This window comes from Aythya ferina, assembly GCF_964211825.1.
Source record: "Aythya ferina genome assembly, chromosome: 1".
In the NCBI taxonomy this organism is placed as follows: Eukaryota; Metazoa; Chordata; class Aves; order Anseriformes; family Anatidae; genus Aythya; species Aythya ferina.
In genome coordinates this window covers 75,123,250-75,142,684 of record NC_140296.1, presented here as the reverse complement: position 1 = coordinate 75,142,684, position 19,435 = coordinate 75,123,250, and the positions used below count along the sequence as shown (strand labels likewise).

The 19,435-nt window shown below is 35.1% G+C and overlaps 1 protein-coding gene and 1 long non-coding RNA gene across 3 annotated transcripts in view; one reads left to right on the top strand and one right to left on the bottom strand.

Annotated features, from left to right (window-relative positions):
* Positions 1–13,097, bottom strand: part of STS (steroid sulfatase) — a gene marked incomplete at its 5' end in the record, with an annotated part of 88,818 nt that extends 75,721 nt beyond the window's left edge. Inside the window, 4 exons of one of the 2 annotated variants that reach the window (XM_084505924.1) lie at positions 2,750–3,173; positions 7,290–7,412; positions 9,971–10,092; positions 12,952–13,097. In XM_084505924.1, coding sequence (XP_084362050.1) covers positions 2,750–3,173; positions 7,290–7,412; positions 9,971–10,092; positions 12,952–13,097 — 815 coding nt within the window. The remainder of the gene's footprint in view (positions 1–2,749; positions 3,174–7,289; positions 7,413–9,970; positions 10,093–12,951) is intronic. The other variant, XM_084505925.1, reaches the window with a different exon arrangement.
* LOC311429744 lies at positions 11,184–12,236 on the top strand. Its single transcript, XR_014688376.1, has 2 exons — positions 11,184–11,585; positions 11,828–12,236. It is a non-coding gene; the product is annotated as an uncharacterized lncRNA (long non-coding RNA).
* Positions 13,098–19,435: the final 6,338 nt, after the last annotated feature.

The window sequence follows — 19,435 nt, the reverse complement described above, 5'->3', positions numbered from 1 at the left end:
TCATGGGAAATAGTAATTGGAGTTAACATACAGTGAGCTGACCTGCCCATTTACAATTAGGGTGAGCAACTAAATTTGTGTTTGTTTTCTCTAGAGCCAACACATGTAATTGCGTATGTTCTTCTTCAGTATCATTTTGAGCATTTGCTATCTTTCAATCTACCTAGGAGCAAAAGAAAATAGTAATACACATATACTAGACTAAGGAAGAACAAATACATTATCAGCTTTCCAAAAAACAGACCAAAGAAAAGTAAGTATAACAGTGCATACACTGTAAAAAAATTCTAGGAAGGATTGAAAAATATCAATATCATATGTATGTTAAGAAATCATATAGTCAGCAATATGATGGAAATAACTAGCAAGGAGAACAATGTCAGTCAGGAAATCCATTGCCTGAGCTCTGAAGAACTTGCAAAGGTTATATAGATAATAGCTATAATAAACTTACATGGATAAAATATATGTTTTATGCTGTATGCTGTATTTGTTATACGCATAACTACATATATATATAAATTATAGAAAGGCTACAGAGAAGTACAAGTGCTGCTGACAAGGGGACCTTCATCATAAGATAAATAACCAATTAAAACATGCATAATAGTTTATGAGTTTTAGTTAGATAATGTATTAAGAACCAGAAAAAGTAGATGACTCAGTTCTTCAAATTCACGATTCTTTAAACTATAATATACTTGTGCGCATAGGTTACTGCTGTACAGGACTTAAATTGCTACTTACCATATTACTGAAACAAAGGAAGCCTGTATGACAAATCAAGTGCTGAGCTGAATGAGTGGCTAAAAGAGGTTTGCTCACAGAAAGAAGTGGAACTGCAAGAATAATGTGGAGCAACCATAGCATGGTGGTCCTTTGCTTTTCTGTCTGTCTGCTGTTACAACCTAATTGCTTCTTGATTGCCATTCCCATACAAATAGCCAAAGTCAGAAGATTAGTCACAAAAGCAATGGTCTGCTGGCACACTAGAGTTGATAGGTATAAACTGTCAGAACTAGCATGTCAAAGCAAATATTGATTTTGTTGCTCACACTATTACATGGGGCAGATCAGTTCACTGATATATTAATCTAATTACTATATTACACTGGTATATTAATCTAATTACTCTTTTCCTGAGGAGCAAGTTTTATGGCCATATACTTTGCATGTGAAGTCACTACAGGGCACAGTTAAGATTGCTTGGATGCCCAAATTGCTTCTCAATACCTTAATATGTTTGGATATTTTTAAATTTAACACGGACTCTAAATTGCCTGGGTTATAATTCTCAATATAATTGCAACTTTCCTGTAATGAAGTTTATTGTATATTACCAATATATGCTATTAACCTTAACTTCAATTTTACATAAATGTTGTCTGGAAAGTACTCTGAGAACTGGGGCCAAGAGCCCAGATAATGTAAAACCTCAACCTCCAGCTCAGTCAACAGAGCTACGCTGACTCAGATTGTATGTTGTTTTGCCAGCTCTAAACACTAAGTTACACAATAGCACCGCATGCATTATGAAAATTAATAAAATTAATAGAGTTACTTTTATTAGAGTTATTATTTTTATTAGAGTTATTACCAGTGCAATAGTATTCTAGCATTCATTCCCAATCTTGAACTCACCTGTTTTAGGGCTATCATTTTATTTACATTACACTGAAATCATTGAACAACTCAGAGATGTCCAAAACATTATGAATCACTATAGAAACATTATACTCTTATAAAGAAAGGAAGAATTTGCCAACACATGGTTAACGTCTTCAAAAGACATTTTAAATCATCAAATGATTGGTCATTAAGCAAATATCTTCTCAAATATTTCCAAAAGGGTGTGTGCATGTGCTTGTGTGCTTTTGTAGTGAACAAAGTATTTAACTGTTAAGTTAGTTAGAATGTAGATGAGAAGGTGTTTTTATCACCATTGACAAGAGGAAATAATTATGCGTTAGTTTAGTTATAAATACTCATGATAATGTTGATTGTTGGGAAGACTTACTTAAAGAAATGCCAAACCAAATATTTATAATGAGAGAAATGAATGAAAAATTGCAGTAAGAGATCAAGATTTCAGATAAGCATTTTTTCTCGCTAACAGTCGTGACGACTACTGCATGCAGTCATTAAATCTAGAAAAAATAGCCCCTGATTAATTGGTATAAATTTTAATTCAGCAATAATACTATGTGAATGTATTCAAAGTTACTACTAGGTATGTAGTTTTCATCATTTAATGCGTGCACTAAATCAAGGATGAAGAGCAGCTTCTCATTCCAGAAAACTCATAAATTACAACTCCGCATTGCGCTTCCATATAATGAAGTCACACTGCAAAATACTTTTCATATTCTTGTTTATATGAAATTCCAAAGAATTAAAGTCCTTAAAAATGTTAAAAATGTAATGGGTATTTTAAAATATTTTTTTTTCTGAAACATAAACATTAATAGTTTTTAATTTTTATAGAGAAAATAATGACATACCTAACAATAAAACTACAGAGATGGAGACAAAGCAGGAAGTGATTACGTTTTTACCCCATGCATACATACTATTATTGGGAAACAGTCACTTTCACTAAAAAAGATTAACTTCAGTCATCGTTTAAAGAAAAAAGTGATAATATATCATGGCATATTTCTCTTGCACAACACTTCACATAATCTACTTTTTAAGAAGCGCTGTCATTGCAAAATGCCAGCATTAACTCATAACACAGTTAGAAACCTACCTTCCTATAAACTGTACAGCTTCTGTTGTCAATCTCTGAGTAAGATTCTCATAGGATAGTGGCTGCTGGATAATCTGATGGTCCCTCATTAAGAAGCAGTTCAAGTGTCGAAAATGATAAAAGAAAAAAATCAAAACCGCAAGTGAAATAGCTGTTAATAACAGGCAGTAGCCCAGTGCTTGGAAAGGTACTTTGAGGAGGCCAACATAATGCACTACTGCCAAAGAGACCAGGGTGACTCCAAGGATTTGGACTGGGATGACAAGGTATTTCTGAATCCCTTTTAAAAATACGCTGCCTTGGCCAGGTTTGCAGTCTCTAAGATTGGTCACGGTGAGCCCATAAAAGTAATCAAATCCATGACTGAGGGGGTGGTGACAGAAGTCATTACTGCTTTCACAGTTCATCCCAAGATGCCATTTTCCTATAAAGAGAGGAGGACAGGGAGCATTTCTGTAGTTAAATCATCAAACTTACAATGTGCGCTACTCCAAATATGAAACTGTCACTATCTGACTGATACCCTCACCTCCCCAGCCCCAGCATTTATTGTGTGGATCCCTATTTTTTTTATATAACCTTTCTTAATACCTTCATCAAAGACTTTGTTTCATGTCTGCTCTTCTTTTTAGTTAGAAATAGTTTGGCAGATCTCCTGATGGAGACCATTAAATTCTGAGTGGGCTAGCAGGTCACTGAAGAGCAACAGAGCTCTAACACAGCTTTGAAAATGAAGCCTTTGTGCATGTGTAGTTAAGTAGTCATAAGAAAATAGTGTTTTGTAGTGGCTGCTGCTTTCTGAGGAAGAACCAATGTGGAGCTATGAAATATCTTTTCTGAAATTTATCTGGCAAGTCATTCACTTAAAAAAAAAAAAAAGTAACATAGGAAATAAAACAAGAATAATGAAATTACCAAGACATTTACTATTTAAATGATTGCAAAGTCTCTGAAATTGCATTCTCCCTCACTATATATATATATGTACACTTTCATATATGAAAAAAGTAGTAAGGAGTAAATTGCCAGCAAATACTGCCTCTCACAGCAGTTTGTCTCATTAGGAAATTATTCTAATTCTGCAGTAATGCTGGACACTGACACAAGGAAATAGTGAGTTTGATTCTCATTATAGTGGCACAATCTGTGTTCATGCTGATTAAAATAAGTATTTAGATAATTCATTCTGTGACTCAAGTACAACCCCTTACCATATGCTTATGCATTGATTAGCACAATGGACCTAACTGTTTGGTAGCTGTTATTTAAATTGCAATGCAAAACAGGGAAAAATCAAATTTGGTTATGCTTCTAAATGTACCTTATGGTTAAAGCAATGCTCTTTGGTATCAGCAATGAAATGTGTTGAATATTTGACAAAACTTTCAGTGTCACTTTCGATAAAACAGATAATTTATATTGCTGGGCCAAATTTTATCTATTCTTTCTAATTTAAATAACTAAATATGTCCAGTGTTAAGTCAGGGTATGTGATACTAGAAGAATTAAAAAACCCAAACCCAGTAAGCCTTCAACCCTACTTCTAGATATGCTTAGTAGAAAATACGTGAAAGAAATAAAGCACATACAGAAATCTCCCTTTTCCCTTAACCATCCCAGCAAAAACTCTTATGCATTTATAAGAAAAGAGTTTTGATGCAGGCAGTTCTGGGCATCTCCTGGGCCTAAAGAGCAGCACTTCTACCTTTGACAGTGACAAATGAAGGGTCTGCAGTATCAAAGAGGGTGAAGATGAAGGTTAGTTCTGATTTTTTGAATCAGTATACAACGCATGGGCTCAGTAATCATTATTTCTCTTTCACAAATGGCAAAACTAAGGTATGACACGGGAATGACATTTGCTGAAGTTCACTCATCGTCATAAATTTACCTTACTGTCTTTATGAAATAATTGTAAAGCCAGATGTCTAGTGAGTTCAGCATCTAACTATTCTCACAAGGTTGAATGAACGAAATAAATACAGTGGCTTGCAACCATGAATGTACAGAAAGTCTTAAAGATTTTAATTTTTAATTTCCTGCCTTTACTTGTCAAATTCAAAGCACCTATACGTAGAGAAAAAAAAAAAAAAAAAGAGATAGAAACTTAAACAAATAAAATACATTTTCGAGGTCATTTAGTATGATACAGACAATCTTATTTAAACTGGAGCTCAATAAAACTAGACACTACAAGCAAGGACAGAAGAATCTTGCAACAACACTTTAAAGACAGGGGACAATATAGGACTTATTTTTACCAAAATGTTTTTAGCAAGCACAACAAATTCTTCAATATCAAGATGAACTTATTTTTCAGAAAAGATTTGCTCAGAAGCAACTTACGATAAACAAAGGAGAGAGCAGGCTAGCTGGGCCTGGAATGGAAGCACATGTTCAAATTATACTAGCAATTGTGACTGAAGGACACAATTGCCATTTTTAAAAGGCTGATGAGGTAGAGTGTTTTGATACATCATGCACTACTCTGAAAAAGCAAGTGATGATTGGGTCCACAATACATTTGTTTTGCTTCTTTAACTTCATTTATCATCATCTTTGCCATCCTTGTTACAATGCTCTCACATCTCTCCTGAAGTCAGGCTGCATAGTTTGGATGTTTCAGACAAGCATTAGACAAATTTCAACAGATTCCACCAAGCTTCTGAGATAAATTTATTCTTCTAATTGTACATTATGAGTACCTTACTTGTTTGAGACCTATGCTTTTTTCACTCACCTTCTGTCACTATTAACATATCTGCAGAGCACAGGCAATGCAATGAAAGACAAATAGACATAAGAAGGAAGTCCTTTTCAGCTAAGAAACCTCATCTGGAACTCAGTTATTCAGAATCCAAAATGCTGGGCAGGCTGCAGTAATCCATGTTTTCCCTCTACTTTTCCCTCAGACAGTTGAAAAGAGCAGTCTGAAGACTGAGTCGTATATGCTGATAATCTTTCTTTTTGTACAGTTTTGTGCTCTTCATATAAATGAGAAGATACAAGATGCAAACAAAAATATTTTATGTGCTCAAATAAATGTATTTAAATTAAATACATAGTAGGAGTGATAATATAAAGTATTCACGTATACAATATTATTGTAAGATTTTAAGCTGCTCTATTAAAAACAAAACAGCTCAATTAATTCTACTGAATAGATTCAGACAGTTTTATATTTCTCACTACTGTGATAGTATGTCCAAATATTATAACATCTCATTCTGGAGGAAAGGTACAAAACCCAATTTATCAATTAAGTGTTTTAACTTTGAAAATATAGGTGGCTTTTAAATTTCTTTGGATGCTAGACAACACATTGAATAACAATTGTAATTATGTATAGCTGTAGATAAAACAGTATCAATGTATTTATAGCAGTAGTTAAAACAATACCCATCTATTTTCAGTGCAATTTTTGGATTATGAGTAGCTATTTCCCACTAAACATAATAATTTCTTGTTACTATTTAGGATCCTTAACTGGTGAGACAGTAGAAATTCAATGTATCTGCACTTTTTGAGAAAACTTGGTTTTGTTGCAGATCTTCTGAATTTGTCTGCTCCTGCCAGATCTATTGGATGTCACCTTCTGTGTGTCATGGGGGAAAAGCAATGAGGTAAAAAAGTGTATACATAAAATAGATTTATAGCTAAAATGTATTTAGGGATGTATCAAGCAAGGGGAAACATATTCAGAGCAGGAAAAAAAAAATAAAAATAGAAAGGAAAATGCCTTTAGAGAGGGAAAAAATGTCCTTAGAGAGTAGACAGGAGAGAAACTTGGTGAAAAAAAAAAGAAGTGATGGCACAGGTCTGAGGAATAGAAAGGTTTCAAATTATCCTTATGTCAATCCATCACTAAAGCAGGATTTGACAATTAATTGTTTGGGAACTGCTGAGTTAGACTGAACAAAGCAAAGACTCCCTGACCTAGAATAAAACGATGTGATAAGAATGCCAGCAGAGACAGAAAATGGGCTGGTTGGGAATCAGAGTCTGCCTATCTAGTCTTCAAATCTACATATCTTTTCTTTTTGTCATTTACATGTGCTTATCCTTAATTTTAATACTCTTCTTGATTTTTTGGAAGTGTTCATTATACTCTAAGGGTATGGTAATATTACATCTTATGGTTTCATAGCTATCATTCAGGCTACTTGAAGACCTGTTCGTTAAACATCATGGAGATAACTTCTGGAGGTCTAAGTGGCAAGCTGTCATATTGCAGTGACAGTAGTTAAAAAAAGAACATTAACTAGGTCAGCACCCCCAAATGTGTATTACATGTGCATAAGCATTACAGTGCTTATTACAACTGTAAAAATATGTTTTGTTTTGTTTTTTTTTTGTCAGTCTTCTTTAATTGAATATGGATCAATAAGAGTTAACTCCATCATGAACATGACAAAATATATATATTTTTTCTACTGTAGTTCAAATATACATGCAGTAATTATATTTCTGTCAAGGTATTCTGTTTTTCTGTTTTGAATCTGTTGAATGAAAAAAATGCTGTGTATTTATGCAATCTTACCTATTAGAGCTGTTGCATAACCTCTTTGCTTCAGGAGTTTTGAAAATGTTATTTCTTCAGAAGGAAGTCCACCAGAAGAAGCAGAAAATAAGAAGACACCAACTCGTGAAAAGGCAGCCATTCCTAAATATAATGAAAATGAATGAGACAGATGATAGAGTGAAAGTTTTAATTCGTTCTTTCTGCATGCACATTTTTGCTTTAAGTGGTATCACTTAAATGACATATTACTAGCAGTCACTGTGAAATGCAAGTGGGAGATACTATCATCTATTTAGTGAGTAAAGTCTTTCCTGTATTTTCACCAGAAATTGAGAAGTAGAGAAAAAGAAAATACTCTGGGTGTAACTGTGGGGGCAGCCATTGCATAAAGAGCTGCAAGCCTTTCTGTAGGTATTCTAAAGTATAAAATAACTGGAAGAAGTTGAGCTAGCATAACTTATTTTTCTTGTACACAGGAAAGGATTGGAGCTGAGGACTAAGCGAGAGTACTCCCAAATTCGACTCCCAAAACTCCCACTTCCCTCATATGTGTTTTTCTACATGATCTTAAGTTTATTTGAGAGAAGTCAGTTGAAGGAGGGCAGTTTTACAGCTAGGCACATAAATACCATGAGGTCAGAAAAGAGGAAGGGAGTCTGATTCTGGACTCAGCTAGGACACTCAGCTTTCAGCTTTCAGTGTTCCACAAACCAGTGCACAAACACACATCATTAGTCAATACAGTCCTGAGTGCATTAAAGCAGCATCAGGCATCAGCTAGTACAACATCTAAATAAAGCACAGTAATTTCTATACACGGAGAGTCTGAGAAACAGAAACCTGAGCTTATAGGCTATTCTCAGGATGAGGAACTTGAGAATTCAGGTTCATGAAAATTAGATCACTGGGATTCCAGATGAGAGCTGGCTCAGAGTACAGACAGACAGAACACACAGTATCTATGCAAATCTGTGCAGATGTATCTTCAGGAAGTCTGAATTATGCAACTTGGATGATTACAGTGCCAAAGTTACATGATTGATGTAGACAACCAGAATCTTCCCTCAGGTATCCATTGTGGTTAGAAGAAAAAAAGACTTGTTAGACTAGTTTATTAAAGAGATCTCAACCTACCTTTCAAATGCTGACTACATTTTTTTTTTCATCCCAGCCAGCAAAGTCAGTTTTATTGATCAACGGTTCAGGCAGCTTTAGTAAGCTATACATATCTATACTTCATTTCAAGGTGTACTTTTATCTTTCATAACTGTAATCAATATAATTCCTTTAAGTTACAAGAAGCAAAGCACTGAACCATTTTTATTTCTTTTTCACCATTACTTTTCTCTGAGCTTGCATCTCATGAAATACCACATTTTGGAATATTTTTCTGTAGTTTTAGGAGTTTTACATTTCTATCTTCCTTTTCCATACTGTGATTCTAGTACCTTCTACAATTATTCTGTACTAGTTCTTCACTGGTGTTTAAAAACAGTCTGTATTTAGCAATTTCATAATTTAAGACAAAGTTCAATTTTCCACATACATGGAAATGATTAGTATGGCTGAGAACAGATCAGTTAAGAGAAAAAATCAGTTCAAATGCTAATTTTTCATAAGTAATAACAAGGATCATAATGGAAAGTGACCTGTGGCTTTACCTATTGTAAATATTAATAGAAACATAGCTGTAAAAGGTATATAAAATTTTCCTTTGCAGCTGAATGTAATGGAAAATTTAGCAAGTTCTATTAGCTGGCACTTTTGCAGAAGCTTGTTACTTGATTTGAATGAACATGAACGTATCAAGTAGGCTCCAGAGTCTTGCTTTGCTTTCATTCCCAGAAGCAAGGACAGGATGTTTTATCACTAATGAACAAGTGATCTGATTAATGTATAATGATCCTTGCTAAAAATGATGTTGAGGGAATGTTAAAGTTGCATGGCTAAGCACTGAGGGGCTCAGTCCCTGCACACAAAAATAAACAGACTGGTTCTATATTGTCTCAAATGGGCTTTGGTTTTAAAAGTAATAGAAGTTACATGTATTCATAGGATACTTAACAATGTGTATGGGAAGATATGGAACAAATGGAACAAAAATACTTAGAAAGAAGAGAGATTTATTTTTGCTTTATTCACAGTTTTAAGAGTTTGTGGAATAGTTTAACAAACTGACTTTCTTTTTTCTTTTTTTTTTTTTTTCTTCTTCTTCCCATAACCAATTAGTCTAAACCAAAAGGTTTCATACAAATAGAAATATTGCAGCAGGAGAATTTAAACTGGTTTCTTCCCTTGTGTCTTGTTAAAATCATCTCTGTAATATTCAACACTCAGCTGCCACCAACACCCTAGGAGAAGCCTAAACACAACTGAACAGGCAAAGAGCTCACAGTCTTTGGACAGTGGATGAAGTCAATGGAATAGGCTGCTCCTTCCATTGAATAACCACAATCCGATTTTCTCCTCTGTATTAAAAAAAGTCTTCTTGATAAAAAGCTATATTGTCGTGCAAAGTCTTCAGAAGTGAAATGATTTCCCGTTATATAAGATTTCAAATGCTGACCAACTTTGCTGAGCTTGATTAGGCACTTAAATGTGTACTTAACCTGGTTAAGACAGAAAAAAGGCCAGGGAAAAAAGCACACTGTTTACTTGAATAAAATATTACATATATAAATAAAATATTCAAATTTTACCTGATCTGATTGGATATCTCCCTGTCAGGAAAGCTGCCCTGCTTGGAGTACACAGTGGGGATGCTGCTATATGCTGAGTAAGTGTCACTCCTTCCTTTGCTAGCCTGTCAATATAAGGGGTTCTAGAAAAAAAAAATAAATAATTGGGAAAAAAAAAAGAGAGAGAGAATACACAGATATGATTATTTGGAAATGGGCATGGTTGAGATCAAGGCATCTGAGGCAAAAACTACCAGGAAAATCATGTTAAGACCATTGTATTCAAATTATCAAAACCATGGTGGTCTTGCAATATCATACCAAATATTTTTACACTGGGTGTCAACATCAAACTGAGACACCATGACATTGTGCCAAAAATCTTTTTCCCCTTTTTCACCTGCTCTTTGTGGTCAGTACTATACTGTGACAGATGGACATGTTGTATTTCAACCCTTCTTAACTCATTCCTTGAACCATGATTGTAACTCTGTTATATGGCCTTTCTGCTTCTGCAATAGGGAGGGAGAGGCTGAAAAAAAGTTGTGCTTCTTTATTTCATACTTAGTGGCGTTTCTCCCTTTCCCCAGCAAAGTTTTTGGGTATGTGGTGTTATCTGATATTAAGAGAGATTCAGATGGTCGTGACTCGGTACTGGACTCTATATTAATGATGTTTACAGATTAAGTCTGTAATATTAGATCCAGGAGAACATCCAAGTTTCCGTATCTGCAAGGCAGTTTTCCATATCTGCCTTGTCTGTGACCTGGCTCAACATGCAGATCAAAGCTGGTTGCTCCAGGAATAAATCTATGCCCTTAATTCTACAGGAAGAAAACTACAAATGCAGAGTGGCCAGGAGCTGCAGCATGCTCAGGTAGGTCCCTGACCTACTAATGACCATGATCTCAAGGAACACTAGTCCCTTCATCTAGCTTGGATACAGTCAGAAACATTAATTTTCCAACAGAATTTTTGCTATTACTAACAACACATATAGATAGCAAGCAGTATGATGCAATTTCTTCATACTCCAAAGATGTAATTCCGAATCATCACATCAGATAGTTTAGTATGTGAACAATGTTGTATATACTCTTTTCATTTTTTTAACCTAGAAAATGTAACAAGTTCTTTCTGTTTAGTTTGCCTTACCAGAAGTTTTCACTTCCAACAAACTTCAACAGAAAAAAGAGTATTTAACACATGACAGGATGGTACTTGTAGTCTGAATGTTTTGTTTTTTTTTTTTTTTAACTTGGTAAAAGCTTAATTTTGAACCACTGAAACACAACAACTAGACAAAACTTGTGCTTTTTAAACAACCATCATACCCAAGTTTGTAGTAAGGATCATACTGGGTGACACTGCTGAATTAATCAAGTATATTAACACTGGGTTTAATTAATTTAAATGACTACAGCACAAAGATAAATTAAGAAAAAAAAAACAGCACTTAATTTCCAATTAGTGAGAAGGTCATTTCAAATCACAAGAGTGCTTCGAAACATGGTTAATTCATATTTGTGCCAAATAATTTTTAAAATAGTTGATTTTATTTTGCTTTTCTGTAATCACATTGGGTTTCCGTATTGGGTTTACATGCCAAGCTTTTGGTAGCAGGGGGGCTGCAGAGGTGTCCTCTGTGAGCAGAGCCCAGCAGCTGTCCCATGTCAGACCAGAGCCAGCTCCAAAAGGGACCTGCTGCTGGCCAGAGCTGAGCCAAGGAGTGACACTGGGTAGGCTTCTGGGAGAGCAGATTTAAGAAAGTGAAAACAAACAAAAAACCTTCTGTGCAGCAGCAGCTGCGAGAGAGGAGTGAGCACATGTGAGATAAACAGTCTTGCAGCCCCCACGGTCAGTGCAGCAGGAGGGCAGGAGGTGCTCCAGGAAGGCAGCAGCAGTTCCCCTGTGGCCTGTGGAGAGGCCCCTGGTGGGGCAGGCTGTCCCTCTGCAGCCCATGGGTCCCACATGGAGCAGATCTCCACGCTGCAGCCCTCCCATGGGTGGAGGAGCCCCCGGTGGAGCAGGTGGATGTGGCCTGGAGGAGGCTGCGGCCCATGGAGAGCCCCCTCAGGAGCAGGCACCGGGCTGGAGCTGCAGCCCGTGGAGAGGAGCCCACGCAGGAGCAGGGGGAGCTGCCGCCCACCCGTGGGGGACCCATGCTGGAGCAGTTTGCTCCTGGGGGATGGACCCTGTGGTACGGATCCATGTGGGAGCAATTCTTGAAGAGCTGCTGCCTGTGGGCAGCCCCCGCAGGCTCAGTTGGGGAAGGACGGCATCCTGTGGGAGGGACGCCACGTGGAGCAGGGAGTGACCGTGAAGGAGCTGTGGAGATGCAGTGTCAGGGACTGGCTGCAGCCCCCATTTCCTTTTGCACTGCACTTCTTGGGGGGAGGACATAGAATAAGGTGGATGGGGGGTAGGTGTTTTGCTTTTAGTTTCTCACTGCTCTAGTTTGCTAGTGATAGGCAATAAATTAAATAATAAATTAATAATAAATATTAATCTCTTTTGTGCTGAGTCTGTTTTGCCCATGGTGGTAATCGTTAAGTGATCTCCCTGTCCTTATCTTAATTCATGAGCCTTTTTTCATGTTTTCTTCCCTTGTCCTTTTGTGGAGTGGGAGTAAGAAAGCAATGTGGTGGAGCTTAACAAACCATCAGCATGAAACCACCACAGTTGCTCGCTAAATTCTGTTTATGATGCAACTTTTCAGCAAAGTGAATGCATCAGCTAAGTCTTTTTGCTTTATTAAAAAAAAAAGAAAGAAAGGAAAAAGAGAGAGAACAAAGGTTGAATATTCTATTCTGTGGAAAGGTTATTAACTTTCAAAATTTATAAATTACCTATTACAATCTCAGTTTTTTAATCTCAGTTTTTTCTTTTTTCTTTTTTTTTTTTTTTCTCCTCTTTTTTTTTTTTTTTTAATCTTTTAATTTACAAATACATAGAAAGAATTAAATATAAAGGTATGACTCCCCTCAGACATATCATCATACCTTAAGGTTCTGTTCCCATAACATCCCAGGTCTCCAATACCGAGATCATCTGCCATCAGCAAAACGACATTGGGATTTGAAATACTGTAGGTATGGACACTATTTATGGCATACTGGCAAACTGTTAGAAATAAAAGGAGTCTCATCTTCTTCCTGGTGTATAAGAACAGGAGGAAAACATAACATATATAGAACTTTTCTTTTTAAAATTAGACTGTTGATCTAATGCAGTCCTATTATTGCCATGGATTCAATAGGGAAAAAAAAAATTAGATTCTCTATTTTTATTTGGCTTCTTTTTCTTAAGAGATATTTAACATTATTTTCTCTCTCATATTTTTTAAAATTAAAAATGCATTTTTTAAAATACAGCTCATCACTCCTTCCAAATCTTTACAAAGATTAAGCTTTTAAATAAATAAATAATAAATAAAGAAAGAAGTAATTACAAAATCAGTGATAGTACTTTTGTGTACACAGATGCACTACACAGCAATAAATCACAGCAAATAAGTTTTTTTTTTTTTTTAAAGTTATAAATGTGATTTGAGTAACACAGAAACTGAAGTCATTTAGAAAATTTGGAAGGTTCACTGCAGAAAAAAAAGTTCATCAATTTTACTACTGAAGTAAGTGACTGAATTTTTCTTCAACAAGAGGAAAAAATTCAGCTCCAGTTTCTTGACAGAAAGAAGTATTATAGCAGAGGGGATAAAAAGATGCACTACCAAATTACTGAAAGGAATGTTTCAGAAAAAAAATATTCATAAACATCAGGGCCTATAGTAAAATTATGTAAAAATATTTGATATCATATCCCATTGTTCTACAAACAAAGCTCATGCTTTATCCAACTTCAAACAGGAAGAGTACTGTGCTACATACAATTGTATTCTTTTATGATAAGAGCACAGTTTATTTGTAGATGTACGTGCTATGAATACTACTTTGCCTAAATAGGGACTTGTCAAATCTCTGCTTTAAACTGCATTAACTGTACCCTGGCTGAACTTGAGTGCCTCAGGCTCTGATGGACTATGTCAGGCATAACCATTAAAAGAGAACTGAGACTCTCTTTTACCCCTAGTAATACTGCTATCTTTTCTGGATTCAGGCAGCCTTTTTCAAACACAAATGAGGCACGAGTCCCACCTGCACACTGGATTATGCTGGGACAGAATTGAAAGAGGAGGAAACCTTCCAGGTTCTGTTGGGGTAGAAATTTGAAAGTGAGAGTGAAAAAATGAACTAGAAACAAGAACTTCCAGAGAGAATGGGGACAGCAGGTCAGGGAGGAAGAAGTTGTAAATCAGTGAGTTATGGCAGATAAAAGTAACTGGAGAGAAGATAAAGAAGCCACAACTGGAAGAGCCTGTACAAAGAAACTAGACATCAAGGGAGTCAGATTTATAAATCAGTGAGGTGTGGTGGGTAAAAGTATCCATAAAGACAAAGTAGTCAGAACTGGTAGAGCTTGCTCTGACTTGAATAAAAAGCAAGGAAGGAAACTTGAGACCCAGCTGGAATGAGAATTATGGTTTGAAATAAGGAAATGTCAGAAGGTTTAAGAAGCTGAAAGAAATATTACGACAATGGATAGACAAACTGAGGAAAAGAGGTGTGAGAAGTAGGAATATGTGGGATTAAAAGGCTGAGAAGCTATGATTAAAGAAGAAGAAAGGAACTTGTTGGAAAGAGACTCCACAGATAAGACTTGGGACTGACAAAAATGAGAAGAGATCAAGATACAGGGGATGAACTAGACTTCAGGTTCCCAATACTGCCCTTCTGTGAGATAGCAGAGGTGCAAATATGATTTAAAATCTTTTAGTGCCCATTCACATACAGGTAGAACACTAATAAGTATATTAGCTATTTCTAACTGCTTACTGTACACTTTAAAACCCATTGACCTCACTTTGATGCCAGTGCTTGGGGTTTAGACTTAGCTGACCACACCTAAAGATCCTTGCAGCAGCTGAACTTTACATGGTTCATTTCATGGACACAATTTATGTTCTTTCAGACATGGAAAATACACACACAGACTTTAAAACACTAAACACGGTTCTGCTTGGCTGGATGCATCTAACCAACCCTTCCTCAAGTTACAATACTAAGGAAAAGGCATAGCACCTTTCACAGTGCACTTTTAACCTGTGCAGTAGGTTTACCTTTCTTCCCTGAAAGGATAAACAAATGTGACTTGCTTCCCACGTGCTGTAAGTTAACACCTAACACACTGATCACAGGGACAACCTACGTAAGAATATTACGTTCCTGCTGTTCAGACTGCTAGGGACATTGGAAAGGGTAATGTGTATATTGGTGACACTTTATACATAGTCTCATGGACATTCATGGGACCTGCACATTTACTTCACAGAATTACTAAGTGCCCTCAGTACTGCAGTAGGCTTCACATTGTCTGAATAAAACCTAGAAATATACATTCCTGCCACTAATAAAACCATCATTTTACAGGCATCAAGCTAGATGGTTTTGTAAGTATTACAAATAGTAATTCCAAAGTTTAATTCAGCCGATATAAAGAAAACATCCTGTGTTTTAATCGGAAGGTACAGAGCTATGGAGAGTGGTATTTTTGAGTATGTAAGGGGTCTTTAGTCCCCAATGAACATAAAAAAAATATTTTTCATCTAACAGAGCAGAGTTACTGTTAGAAGCCAGAGTAGCAGCTGTATTTTATTTTCCAGAATTAAATAGTGAAATATTTCAGAACTGAACTAACTACTGTTTACCTGAATTTTACAGAGATCTCAAATCTGGGGTAGAAACTAAAATCAGTTGAATAATAGTTTATTCACTGAAATACATAAGAAAATTAATCACCTTTAAGGTCAAACTTTAATATCTCCTGCTGTGTATTTTATATAGCCTCTTTATAGAATATTTTAGAATAGAAAATTTATCCTGAAGGAGTATCTGTAGAGGCTCTCACACTTTGGATTGTTTGCTTCCACCTGATAGTGAAGTGAAATCAACAAGGAAACAGAAAAAAAATAAATCCAAACAACTCTGATTTCTATGATGTAGTCTCTCCACAGCAAACTTGCATGCATCTTGAAGGGATGTGCATGAGAAGCAAGAAAAATAGGATGTATGAAATTGAGTGGAACAGACCACAGAAAAGAAATACGGAGCACAGATATGATAAGAATGGAGCTCTGAGAATGCAGAGGTGCATCTGTGTCACACAGCAGTGAAAAGTAAGCCAAACACAGAGAGAATGATTACACCAAATCAGATGAAGCTTTCATCTAGCCTTGTATTTGTTCTCCAACATCTGCCAATACAAATGTTTACAGAAAGAACACAAGAAACTTGGCAAGTATATTCTTCTAGTAATGTAGCCTACTACCTTTTGGAAGTCAGTATTTAGAATAGTATTTAGTCAGTATTTAAAATAGTCTCCTGTCCAAAACAGGGATTCAGCAGGCCTCTGTGGAAGTTTTTTCCTTCATGAATTTATTTTAATACATTTAGAACTAATTAGCATTTCTTGCATTTTTTTTCCTTTTCATTGAACCAATTTGCTTTTTTGACTTCCACAACATTCTTCATATGTTGCTTCATTAGGCTTCAGCTTTGAAGGCTTTATATTCTAGATTCATGTGTCAACATTATTCCTTAATTGTGTATAGGACACATAAGTGCAATTTTGAATCTCTGCTTCATTTCCTCAGGGTATAATAGGACTAATAGTACCTCCCGTCTTACCAAGGTGGCTGCTAAATTGTGTAGATTTATAAAGGTGCTTTATTTCCTATAATGAAAGTCATATAAGAATTTGGATTTCACACATGCTGTTTCAATCTACAGTAATTTAAATACTGCATGTAAACCTCCATACGTGCATACACATGTGTATATACAGTGTATACACATATCCTACTTTTTCTACAAATCTTCAAACTTCATTATTGGGATTCTAATACATATTTTATTTGTTTTTTTTTTTTTTTTTTTTAATAATAAACATTTAAGAACCAATGGACAAAAACAAATAATAGATATTATCCATTATTTATTGATATTTCATATGGATTTATTGAAAACATCTTTCAAGTTCCAGTTTTCTTAAAAAAAAAATGTTGGCATATCATAGAGAAACTGAAGACTTGTCTTTTTTTTCAAGATAATTGGCTGAAGATATGGCTCACTGTTTCATCCTTATCCTGCATCTCTTACAAGAACGATTATATGAAAATCTTTCAAACTCCTCTTCCCAACCAAATCATCCCAGCATTTTTATGTAGCCTGATTAAGCGATTTATCTCTAAAGTACTCTTTCAATATCACAGAACCCTTTGAGAAAATGCTTAATTTATTTTATCCTTGAAGGTATAGTATTTTCTGATGAAATAAGCAAGATTTAAAGATATTCACTTCATTAAAAACTGCTGTGCTATCTTTAAGCAGTATGCAAAAAAAAAAGATTTTACCTTACTTAACTGAATGCCAGAGCTCCAAAAATTTCCCTAAGTGTCACAACAACTACACTGTAAGCAAATTAGAAGATAACCCTGCCTCTAAAATTCTGAAAGAGAACTCTAAAATTCTGCAAAGAGAAAATTCCTCAGCTTCAAGATAAACAAAATAATTTTTTTTTTTAATTTTAACAAATAATAGTATTATATACTATTAATAACTTCCTGTTATTACTTTAAGATTCATTCAAATGCCTCAGTTAATTCCTCTCTTACAAGCCAGCCATAATCTGTTGCATCTTTTATGTTGTAAGACATTGACAAGAAAAGTAAAACTATACCCTTTTGGCCTGTCCTGATGTAAATTAATTTAGACAAACACTACTTTGCATTTGCAACAGACTAAGACCATGCAAAAAGTCAGTTATGACATCCTATTAACTCAGTCTCAGATATTATTGTTTTTGTTGTTGTTGTTGTTGTTTTTTTGCACATAATGTACAGAAATGAAAATTCGTTAAGTTAGTAAAAGCTGTCTCACTGTAAAACAGAAATTTCACCTCATATGAACTTGGAAAAACATAAGAATAAACAAATATATTTCTCGTTCAAGTATGACTATTAATTGGGTCTGAATCAAATCTAGACAAAGCCACAAAGCCTTAATCAGATCTAAGCTTAGGTATCTTTTAAAAATGATCTCTCAAGGATTTAGTAGTTTAATTTCAACTAAATTACAGAACTTAACGTCAGTATCAGTAAACATTATTTCTGTAAATTGTAAATTGTTACCTGAATGGAAGATAAAATTATTTTATTTGTACAATTCGTTTGTACAATTATTTTATTTGTAATTTAATAAAAAGCTCAGACTATATAATTGAGATATGCACATTAGAGCATATACTCTTTACCATGATTAATGTTTAACAACATTCCTTTTGTTAGCCAAATAATCATTAGAAATTTATTTTTAACTCTGGGCTCTGGTCAACAGTATAATAAAGGAGAATCATATGACTACACAGGTAGTCATCCTACTTGTCAGTTATCCACCATCCTGAGAGATACTTTTTTTTTAAAAGGTTAATCATGAATAACTACTAATGACAGTATCATGCCATTTCCCAGATACAAGTGTTTTAAAAAACTAAGATAAATCTTTCTGGCTCAGTAATTGAATATTATTAAGATGTGTGAGCATGTATGAAAGAAAGATCTCTGTTCTGTTTTTGCAGTTCACCACTTCAAAATGATTTTAGGTCAATGTTTCTCAGCATGTGTTTCATGTTTAGCTTAAATATATAATACAATACCATTAGGTTTTGATGGAACAGAAAGGTAAGAAGACGAGAGCTTCCTTTTTGAAATCCATATCAGCGTCAACATATATTACATGATAATGACAAAATGTGCAAAGCTGTTGACATACACTATTATTAAAATCTATTTTTATGTGTATGCCTATCAGAATAAGGACTTTATAATGCTACATTAACCAGTGTAATATGACACTTGCTTAGATACTTCAAGGGCTTAGCTAAAACCCATTTGTGTTATCTAGCTTAATGAATAGTTTTGAAAGCTGTTAAATCAGGTTTTTAGTATATACCAGAGATAGATGATATGTGAAATGGCTGTTTCAATACTGCCTTTTACAGGAGTGCTAAATGGACATGAGAGAGGAGAACATGTGACAAAAACTTTATACTTTTTTTTTCCCCAATAAGCGAGCAGATGAAGATTGTACAGTTCTATAACATTGTGAGGTTCACAAGTGGAATTAATGGAAGAATTTGCTTACGTCCATTTGAATTGGACTAACATAAAAACCATAAGTATCACCTCATTGATTGGTTAGTCTCTTCATTTTCACCTAAGCAGAGCCAAATTGGTCAAATTTCATTCACATTCATAGTACAGAAATGTTTTATAAGGACAAAAATTAACACATATAATACTGAACTAAGACAGTAAAATCCACCAATTCACTGCCTTTACATGGACAGTGCACAGATCTGAAGGTTGATATG